The 21,914-nt window shown below is 25.5% G+C and overlaps 1 protein-coding gene across 1 annotated transcript; it reads left to right on the top strand.

The window, feature by feature from the left end:
• The first annotated feature begins 11,574 nt into the window (after window positions 1-11,574).
• LOC137805988 (protein PIN-LIKES 7) lies at window positions 11,575-15,463 on the top strand. Its single transcript, XM_068605863.2, has 10 exons — window positions 11,575-11,783; window positions 11,960-12,039; window positions 12,361-12,485; window positions 12,660-12,781; window positions 12,874-13,053; window positions 13,330-13,449; window positions 13,537-13,637; window positions 14,786-14,838; window positions 14,951-15,136; window positions 15,289-15,463. The coding sequence occupies exons 1-10, from the start codon at window positions 11,646-11,648 to the stop codon at window positions 15,411-15,413; spliced, it is 1,230 nt and encodes a 409-aa protein (XP_068461964.2). The 5' UTR covers window positions 11,575-11,645; the 3' UTR covers window positions 15,414-15,463.
• Window positions 15,464-21,914: the final 6,451 nt, after the last annotated feature.

The raw sequence follows: 21,914 nt of genomic DNA, 5'->3' as shown, positions 1-21,914 counted from the left end.
GTTCTAAGTAAGAATTTATAATATATATATATATGATATATATATTTATTTATTTTTTAAAAAATAAAATAAAATTAACACAATAAAAATTATATGTATAATATTTTTTTCTTCCTCCTCATACTAAGATTTTTTCTTGCAATATTATATCATGTATGGATTTAGAAAATAATAATAATTTCAGAGTATAAGTGATATAATCAAAATGACATTTGAATATTTATTATTAAAATGAAAAATATATATCTAAGTTATCATTATATTAACACGACATAGTCTTCTCTTCAAAAAAAACATCCTAAAAAATTAATCCTAGTATGATAAAGATAAATTTATATGATTAATTCTTTCAAATCTCATATGAACCTCTTTCGACTCTCTCACCGCCTAATACTCTTTATCTATATGATTCCAAGATGTATTGGTATGACCGATCGACTATGACCGATCAACTGAATGACGTATCTCAGTCTCCCTGTCCGAGATGACCGAGACACACGCTGAAGTATCTCAGTCTACCTGGCCGAGCTGACCGACACACCACACACGGCTAGGCCGACTGACACGTATAACCATTGACGCTCAAACCAAGGTTAGTGAAGCTAAACTATCATTAAGAATTAGGTAATGCAATCTTAAGTGTGATCCATTCCACTAATCAGGTCCAATAAGGTAAACTCATTAAAATAATATAAATATCACACATTCTAAGGAGAAAGGTACGTCATTTATTACTGTGCACCTACCTGAGTGCCGAACACCCGCTTTACTGACTTGAGCGTCGGAGTGTCTTCTGCAGGTACCTCTCATTCGGTGTTCACCCGAGGTCGAGAACCAAAGAAGAGACACGAAGGTGAGAAAGATCCCAGCCAAGCACCTAACAACTTGCCCGACCGAAGGAGGAAGACGAAAACTTTAATAGTCCTCTAAGTCTCATCTCCCTAACAGGAACACAAGATATCAGTAGAATCAGGACCGTCCATTTCACAAAATACTCATAAATCAATACACAATCTTAATAATATCAATACGGTATTTATTTTCCTAAAAATATTATGTCTATATCACATGATTCACATTTCATCTCATTCTTCAACATATCATTCCATCATAGTTAGAAAATATCAACAATAGTCACATAACATTAAATTTCACAAATCAATTGAATAAATTGGTTTAAACACTTAAGATGCATAGATCTTTTAGATCTTTTAGATCTTCTAATTTATAAATTGATAATTTTTTAAAAGATTTAATTGAATTCCATGACTTATATATATGTAATAAATATTAATTATATATATATTTAAATTAAATAAATCTTAATTATATATATAAATGAAAAATAACTCAATAAATGCAAGTATCTTACTATCCTATTCTTGCATGTTACACAATTTTTATTTAATTTATAGCAAAAAAAATTAAAAAGTGAAACCTTTAACATATTCCTGAATATATTCTCATCAAATTAGTTTTGCACCACTTTTCTCACTTTCCTCACCACCACAGTCTCATCAAATAATTCAAACATACTTTTAAAAAAGAAGAGGCGTGTTATCTGGAAAACGCGAAAAAGAAAGACACACCAATCCTATTATTGTTTTATTCACTCCCTTTCTACCTACTATAAATCACTTCTAATAAAATCACATAAATCAATGCTTTTATTTTTTTTTGTATTATTTATTAATTACAAATACATTTATTTGATAAAACAAACGATTTTTTTATATAAACTATAAAATATTCTATATAAAAATAATCTATTTCTTCTTAATCATGTGAGTATTATCTTATATTTTCCTTTATTTTTTCTCCTTTGTTCACACTTATTTTTTCCCCTTTGTTCACACTTATTTTTTCCCCTCTTTCATCTCTCACGCTTTTCTCCCTTTCTCTTTATGTTGTACCTCTCTCATTTGCTTTCACTCTTACTTTTTTGTTCACTTTATTAACATAATTGAAATATCAATATTTATATTTTAAATTATTAAATATCATACAATATTATCTTTTGATAACTGAACATTTAAAAAATACTAATGAATATTGATTTTTATGAAACTTAAAATTTTAATTTCTACCTATATAAAAATAACTATTATATATATGTAGCAAAAGTTAAATTATTCTATTCAAATAAAATGTTTAAATATAATCAATTTATTCATGCAAAATGCTAAAAAAATAAAAGTTAAATTGAAAAAAAATATAATTTTAAACATTCTATTTTTTAGAATTTAAAAAAATCCGTCCATATACAACCTTATTCCAATTAAATAATTCTAAAAGTAATTTGTACGTTCATGGGTTCTATAAGTATGTAGGGTCATATAATGAAACATACTGTGAATTTGCATAACTTTACATGGTTGAAAAAATGATGGAAATAGTGATTGATTGGTGAAGGTGCTTTTTCTGGAGCTGAATTTATATAAAATTTATCTTTTATTGAAAATAATTATGGAAATATTTACCCACCTTGATCTCTTAAAAAAACTGCAAAAAATAGTACATTTATCATAATAAACCAATTGAAAGTAAGAATGTGAAGTAGGTGATTACATTAAAGTATGTAACGATTGAGTTGCTGGGTAGTGGCCAACCCTCTCTTTTCTAGGGATTTGTTCACTACTTGTATATATATACACGTCAATATTATTAATATTTCAAATAACTTGTTAAATATTGTTATTTATCATTTGTATTTAACAATTTTTAACATTTTTAATGGTACTGATAGAAAATAATAATTTAACAATTCAACATTAACCAAACTCCAAAAAATCATCAACCATAGCAATACAACATCAGTCTCGAACACGCATCTTAAATAATATATATGTCGGACACATGTATCAACTCTCAAATTCAAAAAATATTTATTAGATTCTAATAATTCTAATACAGTTTTAACACAATTTTGAAAAAGATAAATACATTATTTTTTTAAAAACTCTAACTTATTATATAAATTTTTATTATGATTACAAAAATAATAAATAAATCTTTTTGAACCAGTTATGAGAAACATCTTACGGTTAAAAAAAAAACTGAAACATATTTTTTTTTATAAAAGTTTTAATGTTAGGCATTATTATGCAACTTCACATCTCATCTCTCGAGTAACAACAATCATATGATGTTATCACATGAAAAAAAAGTATTATTATTAAAAAAAAGAAATACAAAAATATGTGGGACTAAACTATAACTCATATGTTAACAAAAACGATACAAAGGTAGATTATATTTATTCATAAAATTTTTTAAGAACAAACTAGATGAAAACCTATTATACTAATGAATAATAAGTCTATTATACTAATAAACCTGGTTTTCTCACGGTAATTAAAACAAATATTTAAATGATTACGAAGCATCTATGGAACATTAGTCTTATACGCAACACAAAACAAGACAAAGTCACATTCAAATTAGACATTAGAAAGTCTCATCTTTTGAGTTTCCTCCGTAACATTTATAACTCCACAAAAGTTAGCAACCATAGCAGATTGGATTTCAAGAAACGCAAAGAAAATACTAATAAACTTTTTCATACTCCCACGGAAAATACCTCCACAAGTAGCAAGACTAGGATACCCCTACCAACCCCATCACTATTAATTTTAATCCAACTTGGTGAAGGAAACTCTCATCTAACAGGTAAAGGACGACGAACTTTATCACTACAAATATTGATACCAAAAAACCTAATCACGTTGAAATCCAACATATCATTCTTCATTTAAGCTTTAGATGAATTTTCCACTAGACAAGTTAAATATTTAATTACCGAAATAGTCATAGAAACCTCAATCACATTTAAATAAAAAAAGTTATCACATCAAGCTTAATCAATTTAACCAAAGGACTATCATCACTATTAATAAAAGAAATAAAATTATCCTTATTAGAGAAATAAGAAGTAAAAAAATATGTCAAACCCACTTTTGCACACAAATTTTTATTGTTAATTTATATAATTTAGGATTATATAATATATATAAATTTGTGTTCTCGTATTCATATCTATAAAATGTTTCACAAGAATAAAATTGTCACAGCAGGTAATAAAATAAGCTATTTAAGAATAAGTGGTTTTCGTAAAAACGCGTTGCTATATAAGAAAATTAATTTTCAATTCTAAATTTTTGTTTGCAGCTATTTGAAATACCTATTTGGAAGAGAAAATTAATTTTTCTCTATTTATACAAGAAACTATTGAAATATTTTTATCGTACGATAAGTAAAATAAATTTTTAAATTTTTTCAGTACCCTTTTAAATATTTATGTAAACATAAATTTATGTTAATTAATACAAAATGTTACAATTTAAAAGATATGGATAAATTAAATAGAAAAAATATATAAGAGGACTTTTTAAAATTAACTTATATAGAGTAATTTTAATTTTTTTTTTTTCATTTCTAAAAAGTTTAAGTAGAAAAGGTCGTGTATTTATTAAGCTATTAAATAAGTCATGTGCAGTCCTCGTTGGTGTACAAAGTTATCGCTATCTTCTGCTCTGTCGTTTGGATTTTTATTCCTATTCGTTTTCATTTAAATTATTATTATTATTATTATACACAACCTATTATAAATATTAAAATTTATCATAAATTTTAAAATTGATCGCCCAAACCAAATGAGAAAATATCTAAAGCAAATGCATTTTAAAATTAGTCACAAATTAAACCATATGCATGTTAAATATTATTATTTTTGTTATACGTTAAATGCTAATTTATGTATACCAAGCTAACACTATCTATATATTTACCTTTTTTTTTATATTTTATTGGGTTGATTTGATTGCCATTTATTCTTACTTTTTATAGACTAAATTAAATTTGAAGTATATTACTATAATAATGTATGATATTTCCTAAATTATATTTATATTTTTAATTTTTTTTGTTTTCATTATAGTATTTTTGTATTATTCAGAGATTTTTAAATATATATTATATGACAAAAATGTTTCTCAGTTTTCTATATTAAGTCTTGGTGAAATACATTATCATCACATATTATAAAAACAAAGAAAGAAAGTAGGATAAATTATTGTTTAAAAAAACTTTCAATATAATTTTATAACACATCAACATTTAATAATAAAAATTATATTAATCAAGAATGAAGTATCTATTTTTAATTTGTAAATAACATTCATTACTCATGTTAAAATTTCAATAACAAACACTTGGCTATACTTCTAGAAATCTCATGTGTTGAAATTAGAATGAGAAATTTATACATGTTATATCACTAAGTTGTCCCCACAATAAAGTCTTAACATGAGAAAAATCCATCCTCACAAGATAATGTAAATTCCTTATGACCTACTTGATACAATTCTTTTTCACGCCAAAAGATAGGTCACATAAACCTTCGTCGACTCTCAACGTCTAAACACCTTATATATGTGATTTTAATGTATCAGGAGAGTCGAGATCATCTATTTCACATAGTTCAAAAAATAAATACTCACACCCTCTTAACATTTCAACATAGTACTTTCTTTCTGGAATAACTATGTCTGCATCATAACACATACAATGCGTCAATCAAAATACGTAAGTATTTTCATCTCAATCCATAAAATTTTGACCTAAATGTTGACGATCAGTTGGGAGTTTGACCTATAAAAGATATTTTGACGTTCAAATAAGTACTCTGTAAAAGATGTATTATGGTAAATGGTAAAAACGTACCTTACAATTCTTTAGAGAAGTTTATTTATACGACTGGTTATGGAAATACGAATATAAATAATATTTTTAATCTTTAAGTCACTCATTTATCATAGATATTTTCCGCATATACCAGAATATAAATATGACTTATTAAATGTTTTTATCGTCCTTCATTGCAAAATTTGAAATATCTCTCAACCGGGCAGTCGGACGCCTATATCAAGACTGATTCGATCGGTACTAACCAGTACACCTCTTAATTACAATGACTCTTTTTCTACTTTTAATTTTTTTTACTATTTTTAATTTTTAACTTCCACGAGGAGGAGTGCACCTGTAAAGTATATTTTTAACATTAATTATCTATGTTTGGATGTAATAGATTTTATAATAATAATGTATTTTTTATATATATTTATTTATAAGATATTATTAAATCTTATTACTCTTGTATGTATAAAGATTAACATTAATATTATCCAATTTTTCATATGATTCATTTTATTTTAATTTAAATTATTTTCACTAATTATTTTTAAAAGGACGGTCAATACTCGTCTTTTTAAGTATTAAGGCTTAATTATTAATTTTACTATGTATTTGTTATAAATTATTTATTTATTGTAAAATTAACCTAAGGTTGCATATATTTTAATTTTTCAATAGTATACCTTTTTTTTTTCCTTCTAGAGAAGTGAACTCTGAATTTCAAAGACTGATTTATAAATTAAAGTATATTGAATAGATATTTATTATTATTTAAGAAAATTGCGTATCAAAGTTTGTTTAGACTGGTGCAGGTGAAACCCATGGCCGATTCAGTGATGTCATCAGAATGGAACCAAAAAACATGTAATTTACAGAAAAACCATTTATAATGAATCATGATTCATGAATACACCAATTCATATATAAAAACAAAACACTCCCAATTTTGCTTTAAAAAAAGATGTCTCTAATAATTCACGCATGCATCTTTTAATATATTTACTTACTATATTCATATTATATACTTTTTTAGATAAATTTAACTTTACACTAAAACATTTAACATTACTCCATATGATAAAATATATTATGAATATGTCATTATGCTGGTTTGCCTTTTGATATGAAAAAAATTTACTTCTCTGCCATAATATTATAATAAATAATGTTCATTTTTTATTTAATTTTAAAATAAATAAATAGATTTTATATTTCTAATAGTTTTTTGGGATATTTTTTTTTCCTTATAAAACAATGGCTAAAATTGAAACGCAACCAAGATGGGTTGTAATGGTTTAAAAATTGACTTCTTGGATTATTTTTTTTCAAGACTTTGTTGAAGAAAAGATAATTAAATGTAACCATCAATGATTACCAAAGACAGAAATAATTGAAGATAATGAGGAAGATGGAAAAGGAAGGCACACGAATTTATATTAGTTAATTTTTTCTAAATCTACTTCAAATTAATTCAAGTAATCTTAATTGAATTTTTCACTAAAATATTATATCCAATTATAAGATCTCATATATAATTAAAATAAGAAATATAAATCACTCATTAAAATATCCTTTAAGAATATCACTTTTTCTTGATAAATCTTTAGCACTTATTTTTTAAACACTATATGTTGTATTACAGTATAAGAAACTCTCTCTAGAAAACAACAAAGCTTTATTTTAAAAAAAGTGTAAAAAATATATGAATTAAAGAGAAAGATTTATTTTTGAAATTTTAATTTTTAAAAATATTTGAAGTTAGTGACCGAAATAATTGATTACAATTAATAATAATTAATTATTATATTTTCAAGTAATTTTCACAAACTATTCTAATCAATTATATTTAATCATAATGAATTGATTGCAAAATTGACTTTTCTTAAAAAAACCTTGATATAATGATTATATAAAAAACATGTGCAAATAATTGTCAGACAAGATAATTGGTTTAAACTTCACATAATTATTTTAGCTTCATATTTATTTGTATGATGAACTCACCTAAGTTGAGGTCTTTTATGTATATCAAAAGTGTTTAAAATGAGTCAAGTGTTACTCTCTAGTAAGACATGCTCAATATAAATATTTCAAAACATGTATGTTTAATATGTGTTATGTTATATCCATTTGGAGTTAAGGTTTGTTGTAAACCAACAATACTTTGAAATTGACCAAATAAAGTTTGTTTGATATGCTAATTAATATTTACTTATATTTTGCATGTTGGTCTTAATTTTTTATAACTTACCCTTCTTCTTGTGTTTGTTATGTGATTTATATTATGATTGTGTTTAGTTATTAGCAAATAACAATATAGGTCAAGAATATTATTTTGGGCGAGGTTAGATAGTTTGATAATTTATATTCATGTAATTCCATATTTTTGATATAATTTATTTTTAAAAATATTTTATGTTTTAAATCCCTATTTGGAATTTAACTTTATATGTAAATAATGTTGGCAAACTTTGGTATATTTATGTATGTAGAAGTATATATAGGTATTACAAACCTAATAAATCCAAATAGATTGAGTTGGATTTGCTTCATGATTATGATTAGGTTTAAACTCAACACAACTTAGTAATCTACAAATTAGGTGACTACTTCTATATGTTGAACTTGATACCCAACCTCGACCCAATTTATTAAAAAAGTCATGAAAAATAATAATATTAATAGTAATAAAATTATTAAATTTATTTCATTATTTTATTCACCAAATATGCCTTTTTAAAATATTAAATTATTTAATTATTCAAATACTAAGTAATATAATGAAAACTAATAAAATTATATATTTTGGCAAAAACAAATTCAAAACAGATAATCCAACCCAATCCAACTCAATCAACAATAAATTACAATAACTTAGTTTAGATGGAGTCTAATAAAAAAAGCCACAAAACATCTCTCAATTGTTAATTTGACCTTGAAGTATATCAACCCTAATTTCTTTTATATTCTATATAAACCTTCCAATTGTTTTTTTTTTATAAATATTGTTCCCACTTTTTATAGTATATATTTAATTTTAAACATATCCATCAAAGTTTAAATAAAAAATTATGAAAATTGTATTTTTTTTTAAAATTTTTTAATCAATATAATATTTTTTAAATAACATAAGAGAGATTATTATTACTTTCTTAAAATATAAGGGATGCAGATATCTTTTTGTTAACAAAACTGTAACTATTTATTTAAAAATTAGCAAAGGTGTGAATGTCATTCAGTATGAATCGTCAACACTCACCTAAAAGTGAGTGTTATTACAAAATCTTCAACATTAACTAAATAATCAAATTAACCAAATATGACTTGTTTTATATCTTGAAAATAAAAAATATAAACATATTCTGAAAAAGGATTCTAAAATTTTAAAAAGTGTTCTAAAAATCTAAATCCAGAAATGCATTTATAAATACCAAATCTGAAAGAAGGTATTTTAGTCATTGTACGTAATTATTAGGTGCAGAAATTAATTGTCATACCAAACTTAGACTTTAAAAAATGTATATAATAGGTAAATAGATATTATTCAAACTTCATATTCTTGCACTCGCTTGGTATAATCTTCCCAGACCTATTTCTAGCTAAGTTTTTATAAACCCTTCAAAAACTAAATGAATTTCTCTGTATTAAAATTAATTTATACAAATTAATTAATGAAGGATATATTATATTAATTTTTCGAATATTTTTAATTCATAAATAAATAAATTTTAATTTATTTTTTCTTCTGCTTAAGTAAAACTTAAACATCCCCAAAAAATTAACACAAGGAGGAAAACTAACAGGTCTTTGGGCCAAAGACAGTAATGCATGCTCCATGGACGGTTTCTTCCGCACCTCCATTTCCGCACCTCCATATGTTATTCTCTCACTTCCATAAATTTTTGTATTTTCAAAAATATTTCTATGTAATATTCTGGATTATGTAATTTAAATGTCTTTTTTTAAATTTGTAATTAGCTTTTGGATTAAATAATTCAGAAGTCTTTTTTCAGATGTATGATTAGTTTTTGGATTATATAATTTGGAAGTCTTTTTTAGCTTTCGGATTATGTAATCCGGAAGTCCTTTTTCAAATACGCGTCCAGATTACATAATCTGAAAGCTACTCTATGGGGATAACACAAGAAAGATAAAAAAGTATTTTCACGTTTTGTATGAGAATGGTAGAAGAATCTATGGAGGTGCAGAATGAAACAGTATGCTCCATGGAGTGTCTCGGCCAATAGGACGAACTTGAAGTCTATATTAGGACTTTTGCTTCCTGCCCTCTTATAATTACAAACTGCACCACTATACTAAGAGAAAAAAACTAAAATATAATCATCTCTCATGCACCTTACATCTTCCCCAGCTGTCTACACCTTCCTTTTTCTTTACACTCGGAGAAAGTTATTCTAGAAATCTCATTTTGGAAGTTGTGATTTATGTTTGATAAAATTTGTTCTAAAAATTACGTTCTAAAAAATGCATTTAATATGTTGTAGAAAACTTGTTTTAGAAAACTTCTTTTTCTAGAAAGTATTATATATGTTCAAGAAAACTTATTTAAAAATTTATTCAAAAATGTATTACATGTATTATGGAAAAATTATTAAAAATTATGTTTTGAATATATATATATATATGTGTGTGTGTGTTTTTTTTTTTTGTATTACATGCACGAATAGATTTCTAGCTAATGAAATAAAACTATAAAATTTGGACTAATAGATTTCTACCTAATGAAAAAAAAAAACTATAAAAAACAAACTATAATCTATAAAAATAAAAGTTATTGATACTGAGCATGAGACAAAGGTTGAAAATAGACAGAACAATCACGTAACTAATCAAACCTACTTGTGTGGTTGATGTTGGTCAAAATAACAAGAAAAATAAATAAAAGGAAGAAAGATAAATCAAAGTTGAAACTAAACTCATAATCTAACTATGTTTAGAGAGCATGCTTGAGGCAATGCGCAAATAACGATGCATCTAACTCTACTCATTTGAACAACTCAACACACTAATTGCTCAACGAATCATAGCATACCTTTCTCTCTGTCTCTCTTCTCAAACTCATTTGTTCTTACTTTCAAACAAGTTCTTAGTCTCTCTGATTCACAGGTTTAATAATACAATGCATCATACATATAACTTTCAGCAATGGATTATCTATATAGTCTTATCTGAATATATTTATGTAAAAAGACAAATAGGTTCGTTCGTGAGAGTCTTAGTTTCTCATATTCTTATTGTTATGAACAGGTTTGAAAATATGTTACACATTAATGGCTTCTGCTTCCTGTCAATGGATTGGTTTCATCAGTAGAGATGAAAACACTTGGTCAGTAATTCCTTTTCTCTTTTAAACCTGCATGTTGTGACACTGTGATCATCAAAATGTGGAAAGTGGTCCCTTTTCTACTTAATATTTATTTTTAAAATGAGAAAATTACACTAACCTTTTTTCTTTCCTCTTTTCTTTTCTAGATTTCTATCCTTATTTATACTCTTATAATTATTTAAAAATCGTCTCACTAACACTTATACATTTTTAATTTGTTTAGGTTGAGTTTTCTTGACGTGGCTGTCTTACTCCTGTCACAGATTATGTGTGCCATCATGTCTATGCTCATTCCTATAAGTTACCAAAAATTGGTAAATGTCATCAATTCCACTGCTTTTCTCTGTGCTGAAAATTGATGTTATCTTCATGGTTGGTCCTTGTTGTTGACATTGGCCTTCGTATATAGACTTAGCCTCCTTGTTTAGTGCCTTTATTCTTTTACTAGACTGCTTCTTCATTGCCACTGTATAGTGTGTTTATCTTTGTTCTGTTTTTTAAGATTTATCTTCTATTCATCCTAGAGGATAGAACTGAACGTGAGAGGAAAACAGTAACATTGAACAAGAGAAGGAGCTCAGAACAATAGAGACAAAGATATATAGAAATGGGGTTTTGGGAAATGTTGGAGGTGGCTTCTGCGCCAGTTATTCAAGTCCTACTTATCAGTGCAGTAGGAGTTTTTATGGCAACAGATAGTTGTAATAATCTTCTTTCAGCAGACTTCAGAAAATCCTTGAACAAGGTAAGAGATTATCTGCATTAAATATCAATGAGGTTTGAATTAAAATTTGTGGTGAATACTTATTTGTTGATCTTGCATCCTGTTCTTTCCTTAGAGAGAACAAATTATGGACAAACTGTTCTTCATTCTTATCCAAGCATTTTTTTTTTCTTTGATTTTGTGTACCCTTTGAGCAGGTTGTCTTCATTGCGTTCACTCCTTCACTTATATTTGCCAGTTTTGCCAAGAGTGTTTCTCTTGACGAAATGATATTATGGTACACAATGATTCATTTTTTTCCTTCCATAAACTTTTCATGAGTTTGGTTAAATATAAAGGGGTATTCTCCTATCGGCACTGCAAACAAAGCATAAGTGTATTAGTTACATATAGCAGTATAGCACGCACAAACTAACTCTGATTTTGTAATCTTTGTCACTAATAATCGCAATGAGACCATTTATGCATATTTGAAAAGCACAAGAAAAGAAAAAAGAAGAGAGAAAGGGTATATACAATTGTGTCAGCAAAAGGGGTATGGTTTTTTGGTTTGTTTATGCTTAAAAGTTAACCATGTCTTGTTTAATCATTAATGCAGGTGGTTTATGCCCGTTAACATTGGACTTACCTTCTTAATTGGAGGGTTTCTAGGATGGATGATAGTAAAAGTACTAAAACCAAACTTGAAAGTGCAAGGGCTCATTATTGCTTCATGTTCAACAGGTACCATATCAAAGTTGTGAGAATTATAGCATTTTTTTTTCTGTTCTCACCCAATGCTTCCATTTTTCACTCCTACCAAACACTCTTATAATTGTCTCACAAACCCTTTATCTAAAGCCTCTCTTATAAATGTAACAAAAAAAGGGTCTCATTGAAGGGTGCATCTTTGATCAGGAAACATGGGTAATCTTCCTATTGTAATTATCCCTGCTATCTGTGATGAAAAAGGAGGTCCATTTGGTGAACCTGATGATTGCCGCCACAGGGCTCTCTCTTATTCTTTTTGCTCTTTGGCGGTAATGCACCATTTTTACTCATAATTTTTATCCATGATTTGCTTTCACCATCTGAACATGTATCTGATATTATCTTCTTTTATTAATTTTAGCTTGGTGGTGTCTTCATCTGGACCTATACTTACCAACTAATGCGAAACACATCCTTGAGATATAAAGCATTTGAGGCTGCTGAGATCTTAAAGATTCCCAACAAAGGCCTAGATGATGATGCAGAAACTGGCTTTCTCAAGCAAAATGATGGTTATGCCAGAGACACAGAAAATCAAATTGTAAAACCATGAAATAGTAGTGTACATTGTTGCTATGTTTGTGTAGGAAGGAAATGAAAATATTGGCATGAAAACATTTTATCAAACATAATATGGGAGTGCTGAAAGTGGTCCTATATATATTCTTTACCAAAGAGCATAAAAAATCTTTCTATTCCACTCCTTTTTGAACTGCAATATAATTTTGTGCATTCTCCTTTTTCTCAAACTCAATATATAAAAAATTCTCAATAATTTGGTGGATTATAAAATGAATCGAAAATTCCAAATCTGCAGCTTGTAGACCAAGGTGCTTCCATTGTGTCAATGAATAGTGAAAAATGTTTTTGTCATAGAGTGATGGAAACTGTGGGTCAAATCCTGACAGAAGTAATGTCACCCCCAACAATTGCTACGGTGAGTTCCTTTCATTCCCTTTTCTATTGCTTTCAACTTTATTCATTAGCCTTTAAATGATCCTGAGAAATTTACCCCAAATATCAGTTTTTAGGTTTTCTCTTTGGTGGGATTGAATGTCTAAGGAACCTAATAATAGGACGCGAGGCTCCATTACGAGTCATCCAAGACTCCATTCAATTACTAGGGTATGTACCTTTTCTCTCATCAAAATAAGAAAAAAGATTTTTTGAGATCCCATTTTTCCTTTGCTCCACATTACACCTTCTTTTAAGTGTTGGATTACTTATGTGATAAGGATAATTTTGTAAAATAATAAGGCATAAGATGAATGTCATTTGGAGCATTGAGTGTCAAATAATCACTATTACTCTAAAAATTATGACTCTAGTGTAATTATTTTGATTAAAGATTGGTTATAAGAATCCTCATAAGATAGATGATGCTGATTTTTTTTTGTTACTTCCCATTCCTTTTCAATCTTAAGGATTGATTTGGTGGTCTTTGAGTTTGAAGAATGTTGGTAGGTCAGATGTTGAACATGTTGACCTTAACCATTTTTTGTATAAGGGTTAGAGAAGTATCTGTATAAGGGTTGAGACATTCTAAAGTATTTGTAAGGATTGAAATTTGAACACTTTTGTCTCATTTTATTTTATTTATTTTTTGCTGATAAAAAAAATATAGTATTCGGTTCTTTATGTTAATGTTAAGCTTTAAAAGGACAAAAAAAAATAAAAAATAGTAATATTAGAATAAATATATAGTCACATATGATAAGGAAAAAATTGTATATATGAAAGAGTAATAATTGAAAAAAGATGACAAAAAAAGTTTATTAAAATGTTATGAATATTTGCAAAGAAATCACTCAAACAATTTTTTTTCTTATAAAAATGGTAGGGAGAGAATGATGACAAATAATATAATATTTGGAGATATCATTTGTCCCAACATTTGGATAATGATCTGTTTTAACTATATTTAAAAATAGATTTTGAGACTAACTCAATCTTACAAAACTCACCACATAAAATGAGATTTGTACTTACTTATATATTATAAAATGTTCTTATATCTAATTGATTTGAAATTTTCAACACATTACGCATTTCTAATGAACTTCAAGTATGTATAATATCTAATTAAGAACTACAAGAAGAAATTGTTAAATAGAAGTTTTGTAGTGAAATAATATTTTCAACCTTAGAATTTTGACTTTAGACGAATTTAATAGTGTTGCATGTTAGTCAATTTTATTTACTGTAGAAGGCATTTCATTGGTGTCTGTTTTTTTCCAACAGCTTATTCATTGGGACTAAATTTTTTCTTTTAGGGATGGTACAATTCCTTGTATCACTGTTTTGCTTGGAGGCAACCTTACACAAGGTATATAGAGAATTAACTTCAGCACATATACTATCATTATTATTCAGCATATTTTATACAATTCTAAAGAACTGAAGTGAGTTTTTCAATTTGATGTGCACCAAAATGACAGGCATGGAGTCATCAAGTATCGAACCACTGGTCCTGATTTGCATCATCATAGCTCGACTAGTCTTACTACCTGCCATTGGATTTTGTGTTGTTAGAGGAGCTGCAAATTTTGGTCTGCTTCCATTGGACCCTTTGTTTCAATATCTGCTAGTTATGCAGTATGCCTTGCCACCTGCAATGAATATCAGTGAGTCATTCATTCACTCCATACAAATATACTCTTCTAAAGACTTATATCCTGTTTTGCATTAACTTCTAAATTGTGAGAGCTTCTGAATTGTAAAAAAATCATGCTAAGTATAACTTGCATAATGTTACACCAAGGTTATACTTGTGCAGGTACCATGGCTCAGCTATTTGATGTAGGCACTGAAGAGTTTTCAGTTATTCTCTTGTGGACATATGGTGCTGCAACTGTTGCTCTCACTCTCTGGTCAACATACCTCATATGGATATTTTCTTAATATTAAGATAAGAGATGGCTTTTATGTCCAAACAAACACACCCAAGGAGATGAAACTCTCTACATAACCTTGAATAATTTTCTATCAGAAAAAAAAATAAAAAAATCACCTCCTATCCAACCGTTATACAAATCACAATACCACAAGAAACAAATGTCACTTCCAAAAAAATCCAAATCCATAAAGAATCTAACACTTAACAACTAATTTCAAAACACTAGGAGAAGCCACCTAAACTGGAAAAATCAAAACAAACACCAAACAAAAAAGGAAGCACCAGAGCTTAAAATCAGAAACTGATCGTCTCAAAACCAACAACACACAGAAACAACAACTGAAAATCACAAAGAGAACCACAAATAATACTTGTACAGTTGATATTATTATGCAGCAAGTTCCTTTCAGCTATTTTGTTTCAGTGATAGCTGGTCATGAAGATGGTATTTTGCATGATTTATACGTTCTATCAAAGAAGTTAGGAGGGAGGGTAACAATTCGAAACATGTTTCATGGCCTTGATATGGATGAGTGTGAAGAGGATACAAGTTTTTAGGTTTCTTCTCCTAAGCATATGTCTATTTATTTTTACCAAGTATTTGTAGTGAAAGGTGTAGAAAATGATTAATTCTATCGTGTAAAACTACTTCATGTTATTATATTTTAGTTATTTTTGTTAAATTTAAAGTAAATTGCACCAACTTTCTTAGCATTTAGTTCAATGCAAGTTTTTTTTATCAAGAAATCTTGATTTTTGTAAATCATATAGTTAGAAATGTGATTTTGTAAGAATGATGATTATTTATACATATTTTTAAAAGTATTTATAATTAATATAGTATTTCTATAAAAGAAACTTTATTTATTTATTGTATTATAAATTATTTAATAAGGTTATTTTTTATTAATTGTGTTAACTTTTTAAAACATAAAAAAGTTAGATTTTTCCTTTATAGGAACAATTTTGCAAAAAAAAAACATAGTTAAAACACATTCTTGAAAACGCGTTCTTAAGAATATTATATTTCAAAATTAAACCAAACATAAAAAAAAAATTAATATTAATAAAATTTGTTACTATGAGTTCATTAATTAAAATTTTAATGTGTGTATGTCAGATATACGATTTTTAAATTTAAAAAAAAAATTATTATATAAACAATTTTCTTTAATTTAATTTTGAGCAATTCAACTTATATTAAAATATGTTAGATTTTTCTTTTATATTTCCAAGACTAAAATTTCTTTCTTATACCAAATGCGTCTTTAAATATAATTACTATACTATTTTTATTTTTTATGTTAAAATATATACTATTATCATGACATTCGAATAAAATATAATTTGTACTCCATTTTTAAATTTTCTTAAACTAACATTTCTTAAGAGATACAATATCATCATGTTCTATTCTTTTTTTTAATGAAAGTTTTCATGTTAGGCATCACTACGCAACTTGACATCTCAGCTAGGCTGACACCTCAAGTAGCAACAATCATCTGCCATCACATGAAAAAAGTATTATTAAAAAAAAGGAAAAAGAAAGAAAATACAAAAATATGGGGGACTAGACCAAAACCCACATGTTAACAAAAACGATACATAGGTAGACTATACCTATTCATAAAGAATTCTAAGAACAGACTAGATGGAAGTCTATTATACCAATGAAATGATTGTCTATGAATGAACCTTAAATTAACCAACTTATCAGCACATGCATTTCCCTCACGAAAAATATGAGTAACCCTAAACCTGATTGTCCTACAGAAATTAAAACAAGTATTCCATCGATTACGAAGTATCCACGGAACAGTAGTCCTAGCAGTAAACGCAGCACAAATCAAGACAAAATCACATTCAAGCTACACATTTAAGTTGAAAAAGGAACTACTTTTTTTCCATATAAAAAAATGAATATATATTTCATTTTATTCTATTTTATTTTTTTAGGAATATTATGTCTAAAATATTTCTTACACTCTAAGATTTATATATCACAGTTCCTTCTTATTTTAAAAGATATACCCTTCTCTTTTAATAGATAAAAACTAAACATTTTCATCATTGTTTTATTTTCAATATAAAAAATCCAATAATTTCTATTAAATAACTTTTTATAAAAAAAAATATTAATTTTCTAACATATTTTTTTACCAAAATATGTTACTAAATTATTTTATTTTCATAATATATTTATGGTACTAATATGCTTTTCACTGAATGTTATTTCTAGTCCTTTTATTACTAGAAAAAAAAAAGATTTTGCGACATTTAATTATTGATGCGTAGAAAGGAAACAATATTATGAAATCGATATAATGTTAATATTTTGCAATAGAAAAAATTTCTTTGACACCAAAACATATATTTGACACTAATTATAATAATATAATAATATTTAAAATTAAAAAATAAATCAAAATAATTAAAATATTATTTTGTTGGTTTGTAAAATAAATATTTTTTACTGTGATGTTAACACCCTTTGCAATAACAAGACATATAAATTACTAATATATTATGATCTTTTAAAAAAACTGAACTTAACTTCTTTAAATCAGTTTTCTTAGGCGATGTTTCATGCCTAAGTTTTATTGGTAGATCTTTTGCACATGATAAAAAAATACATGTATAAATTAAATTCTTATTTTGAAAACAAAACACATATTTGAATTACTAAATATTTAATTTACTGCAATAACTAAAACTTTAAAACTATTACAAATTTAAGTAACTGATTTCTTAAATACCAATTTAAAAATAATTTTATAATACTTTATTAATAATAAAAACCACAAATATCAATAAATTTTTAATATAATTTATATTATAACCAAAACACATATTTGAATTAATCAATATTAATTTACTGCAATAATTAGAAATTTAAAACTATTACAAATTTAAGTAACTGATTTTTAATTAACGAAATCATATCTATTGTAATTATTGAAATTAATTAATATTTATTGAATAATTATCTTAAAGTAAGGGCATCTACAAACATCTCAATTTTTTAGAACTTCTAAAAAACATTAAATCCAAATTACCCAAGGATTAAAGAATCAACAACTTCAGGTTTATCGATTATTATTATTATTAATTTCCATTTAAGCATATTTTTTCCAAATTTATCAAGTGTTTTATGATTAATTCATTTCCAAAGGGTTTAAAGGTATGTGTTAGTGGCATGCTTATATCTTTTCTTATTTTGGAATACTATACAAAGCCGGTTTAATATTAACTCAATTTAAGCTATATGCCTATATATATATATTCTCAAGACAATTTTTTATATCCAAAAAAGATATTATTTTTTAAAATAATAATTTTAGAAAAATACGATTTCAAAGAATGACTAAAATGATATGGTTGGTAAATAATATTTTTAGTATAAATCTTGATTACTTATATCACATTATAATGATTTATTAAAAGTAATATATTTTTACTGCAATAACAAAATTGAACTTGAAAAAGTTTTTTTTTTTTTCACTTTTGGAATAAGAACAATTCATCAGAAACTTAACTAATTAAAATCACTTAAAAACATGATTATTTGAATATGTTACTAAAATACAACTATGAAAACTTTGGCATTTTCTGAAAACATATATTAAAAATGTCCTTGTTACAAACGTCACGTAGTAGTGTATTGTTTGTTAATTAAATAAGATTGAGGTTGTAATTCACAAGTTACATTAGAGATTTGAGAGTTTTCTGTTTATTCTCTTAATTCTAGGTTGTTATGGCAAATTGAACGTTTGAAATTTCAAAAACTAGTCAATTAATTTATTGAAAAACAATCAATTTACCATGATTAATTACTTACGTGTTTAGTATAACATAATCTACATAATTTCTCTATTATGTATAATATGTTATTGACAAAGTTTGGTCTTTCAACTACTATTTCAATAATTTATTTCTTTAATTTTTTTTATGTTACGTCACACATACAAATATGTTTTTCTGATAAAGATTTTGTTTACTGTTTCATAAAAATTAAGAGAGGAGTGAAATCAAATACACTTATAAGTCATGGTTGTCATGGAAGATAAAAAAAAGTCTTTAGATAACAACAAATTAATAGATAAAAAATTAATCAATATTAAAATTGATAACTCATCATCACATGTTTATTTCTTTCGACTCCATAAATGTATCTTCGTCGGTATTTACATATGTTTATATTAATTTTATTAAATTTGTTTTGTCTTTTGAAATTATAAAATTTTGGATTACGTAAATTTATATAGAGATATATGTAGTGTGATCTGTTTTTTTATGGTTTACATTCATTAACTTTTTTTTTAATAATGGTTTGAATATTTCCTTAAATATTCATTTATTCAACTAATAAAAAATCATGTTTGAAACGTTGAGTATTTTTTTAACTCTAATTTTAATCACAAAAATATCTTATATATGCAATACAATAATAAAAAAATAGACATAAACACTAAAAATAACTACACAATAAGTATATAAAAAATATTATAAATATTACACTTAAATTCATTTTTTAAATTTACAAATTAACATAAATATTAAAGTTAACTTATTTTATTAAAATAAGGTATCTAAAATAAAATAAAAAAAATTGGATATAAAAGACGGAAAAAAATAAAACACTACATAGAAAGAAGGATCAGAAAGTAAGAACTTCAATTTATATAACCAGACTTATTTTTATAAACATGAGAAGATATATAATAAGCAGAATTATATGATACTTTGTCATAAGGATTTTCATGTTGTTGTTGTTAGAAACTCTACCTCCCTCTCTTTTTGACTGAAAAAACCAAAGTTTTGTATGAAGATTTCAACCTAAGCAAATGCAAAGACTTCCCTTGGAACCATTTTGGACACAAGAAGCACTCATAAATTTTGGACCCAGAATCTTCTTGCATCGAGCAATGCACTCAGAAAGGGTGCAAGGATCCATTGGGATCGCAAATGCAGAATCCACAGGTTGTGCCTCCATCACCATGATAGCCAGAACTGTCATCACCATGATCATAGTCAACATCTTTGCCAAATTTTCTGCCATGAAATCTTCAAAAGTTTCTCTCCTAAAACTGTTTTAATTTTGGATAATTGTGATGTGCAAGAAACAATTGGTTCATCCATATTTATAGACGTCATACTAGTTAATTGCTATTAACTCCTTTAAGGATTTACACTCATTCTCACCAACTTTTTAGATAATTTTTGTATTTATTTGTGTTAAGATATGTTTGGACGGGGGTTAATGTGATTTGAGGGAGTGAATTTGGAATGATTTGAGAAAAAAATTATAAAGAAAGTGATATTGTTTTGATTGGAGTATTTTAAAATGAACCTGTAAAGATAATTTATTGAAATTTGTGAATAATTTTATAGTTGTAGAGAGAATTTCTATTTTTTTTTAGATGTAAAATACAAGTTTAAAAATTAATACTTGTTTTAAAAATATTTCAATAATAAAATATAAGATATTGCTAAGTAAATTTGAGTTAATTAAAATTTTGTAAATTATTTTCTATACCATTAATATCATAAAAATAATATTATATAATCGTATACAAATCTAACGTTACATTTAAAATAATTTAAAAAATGATTTTTTTTATATTTTAATTATTTGTAAATTAAACAATATCAGGCATTTGTGTAAAAACTCAATTTGAAAAAAAAATTTGCAAACTATGAAAATTTGTTAGAAAATAAACAAATTATCAAAAAAATATTGTGTTTGCATTGAAAATAAAATTTTGATATTCTTAATTTTTAGAAGAAAAATTATTTAAATTTGTACTTAACTAAAAATATAAATGATTAAAAAAATAAAAAAGATATAAACAATTTCAAAAATATTCAAAAATTTTAAATAAATGCAAATCTTAAATATTTAATGTCCTATTTAAATAAAAATATAAAATTTATAAAATATTTAATATCGTAAATAAATACAAAATTTTAAATATTTAATGTCTTGTTTAAATAAAAAATAAATATATAAAATACATAAATTTTTAAATAATATAAATCATAAATATTTAATGTCGTATTTAAATAAAAATCTAAAATATATAAAATCATAAAATATTTAAAATTCTAAATAAATATAAATCCTATATTTAATGTCTTATTTAAATAAAAATCTCAAATATATAAATTTTTAAAATATTCAAAAAAAATTCTAAATAAATACAAATCTTAAATAATGTCTATTTAAAAAAACAATCCAAAATATATAAATTTTTTAAAATATTCAAAATCCTAAATAAATACAAATCATAAGTTATTTAATATTTAAATAAACATTCAAAACATATAAAATTTATAAAATATTCTAAATTTTAAATAAATACAAATCCTAAATATCTAATGTCCTATTTAAATAAAAATCTAAAATATTCAAAAATCTTAAATAAATATAAATCTTAAATATTTAATACTATATTTAAATAAAAATCTAAAATATAGAAAATTTCTAAAATATTCATATAGTCTTA

The sequence above is a fragment of the Phaseolus vulgaris genome, chromosome 3 (genome assembly GCF_051622355.1).
Source record: "Phaseolus vulgaris cultivar YP4 chromosome 3, ASM5162235v1, whole genome shotgun sequence".
Taxonomy (NCBI): domain Eukaryota; kingdom Viridiplantae; phylum Streptophyta; class Magnoliopsida; order Fabales; family Fabaceae; genus Phaseolus; species Phaseolus vulgaris.
This window is presented reverse-complemented; position numbering and strand designations above follow the sequence as displayed.

Bases quoted from the DNA above. Each gene is read 5' to 3' on its own strand.
- LOC137805988 (XM_068605863.2), top strand. From the start codon at position 11,646: ATGGGGTTTTGGGAAATGTTGGAGGTGGCTTCTGCGCCAGTTATTCAA. The intron at 11,784-11,959 runs GTAAGAGATTAT...CCCTTTGAGCAG, and splicing joins TCAGAAAATCCTTGAACAAG to GTTGTCTTCATTGCGTTCAC. The intron at 13,054-13,329 runs GTAAAACCATGA...CCAAATCTGCAG, and splicing joins GAGACACAGAAAATCAAATT to CTTGTAGACCAAGGTGCTTC.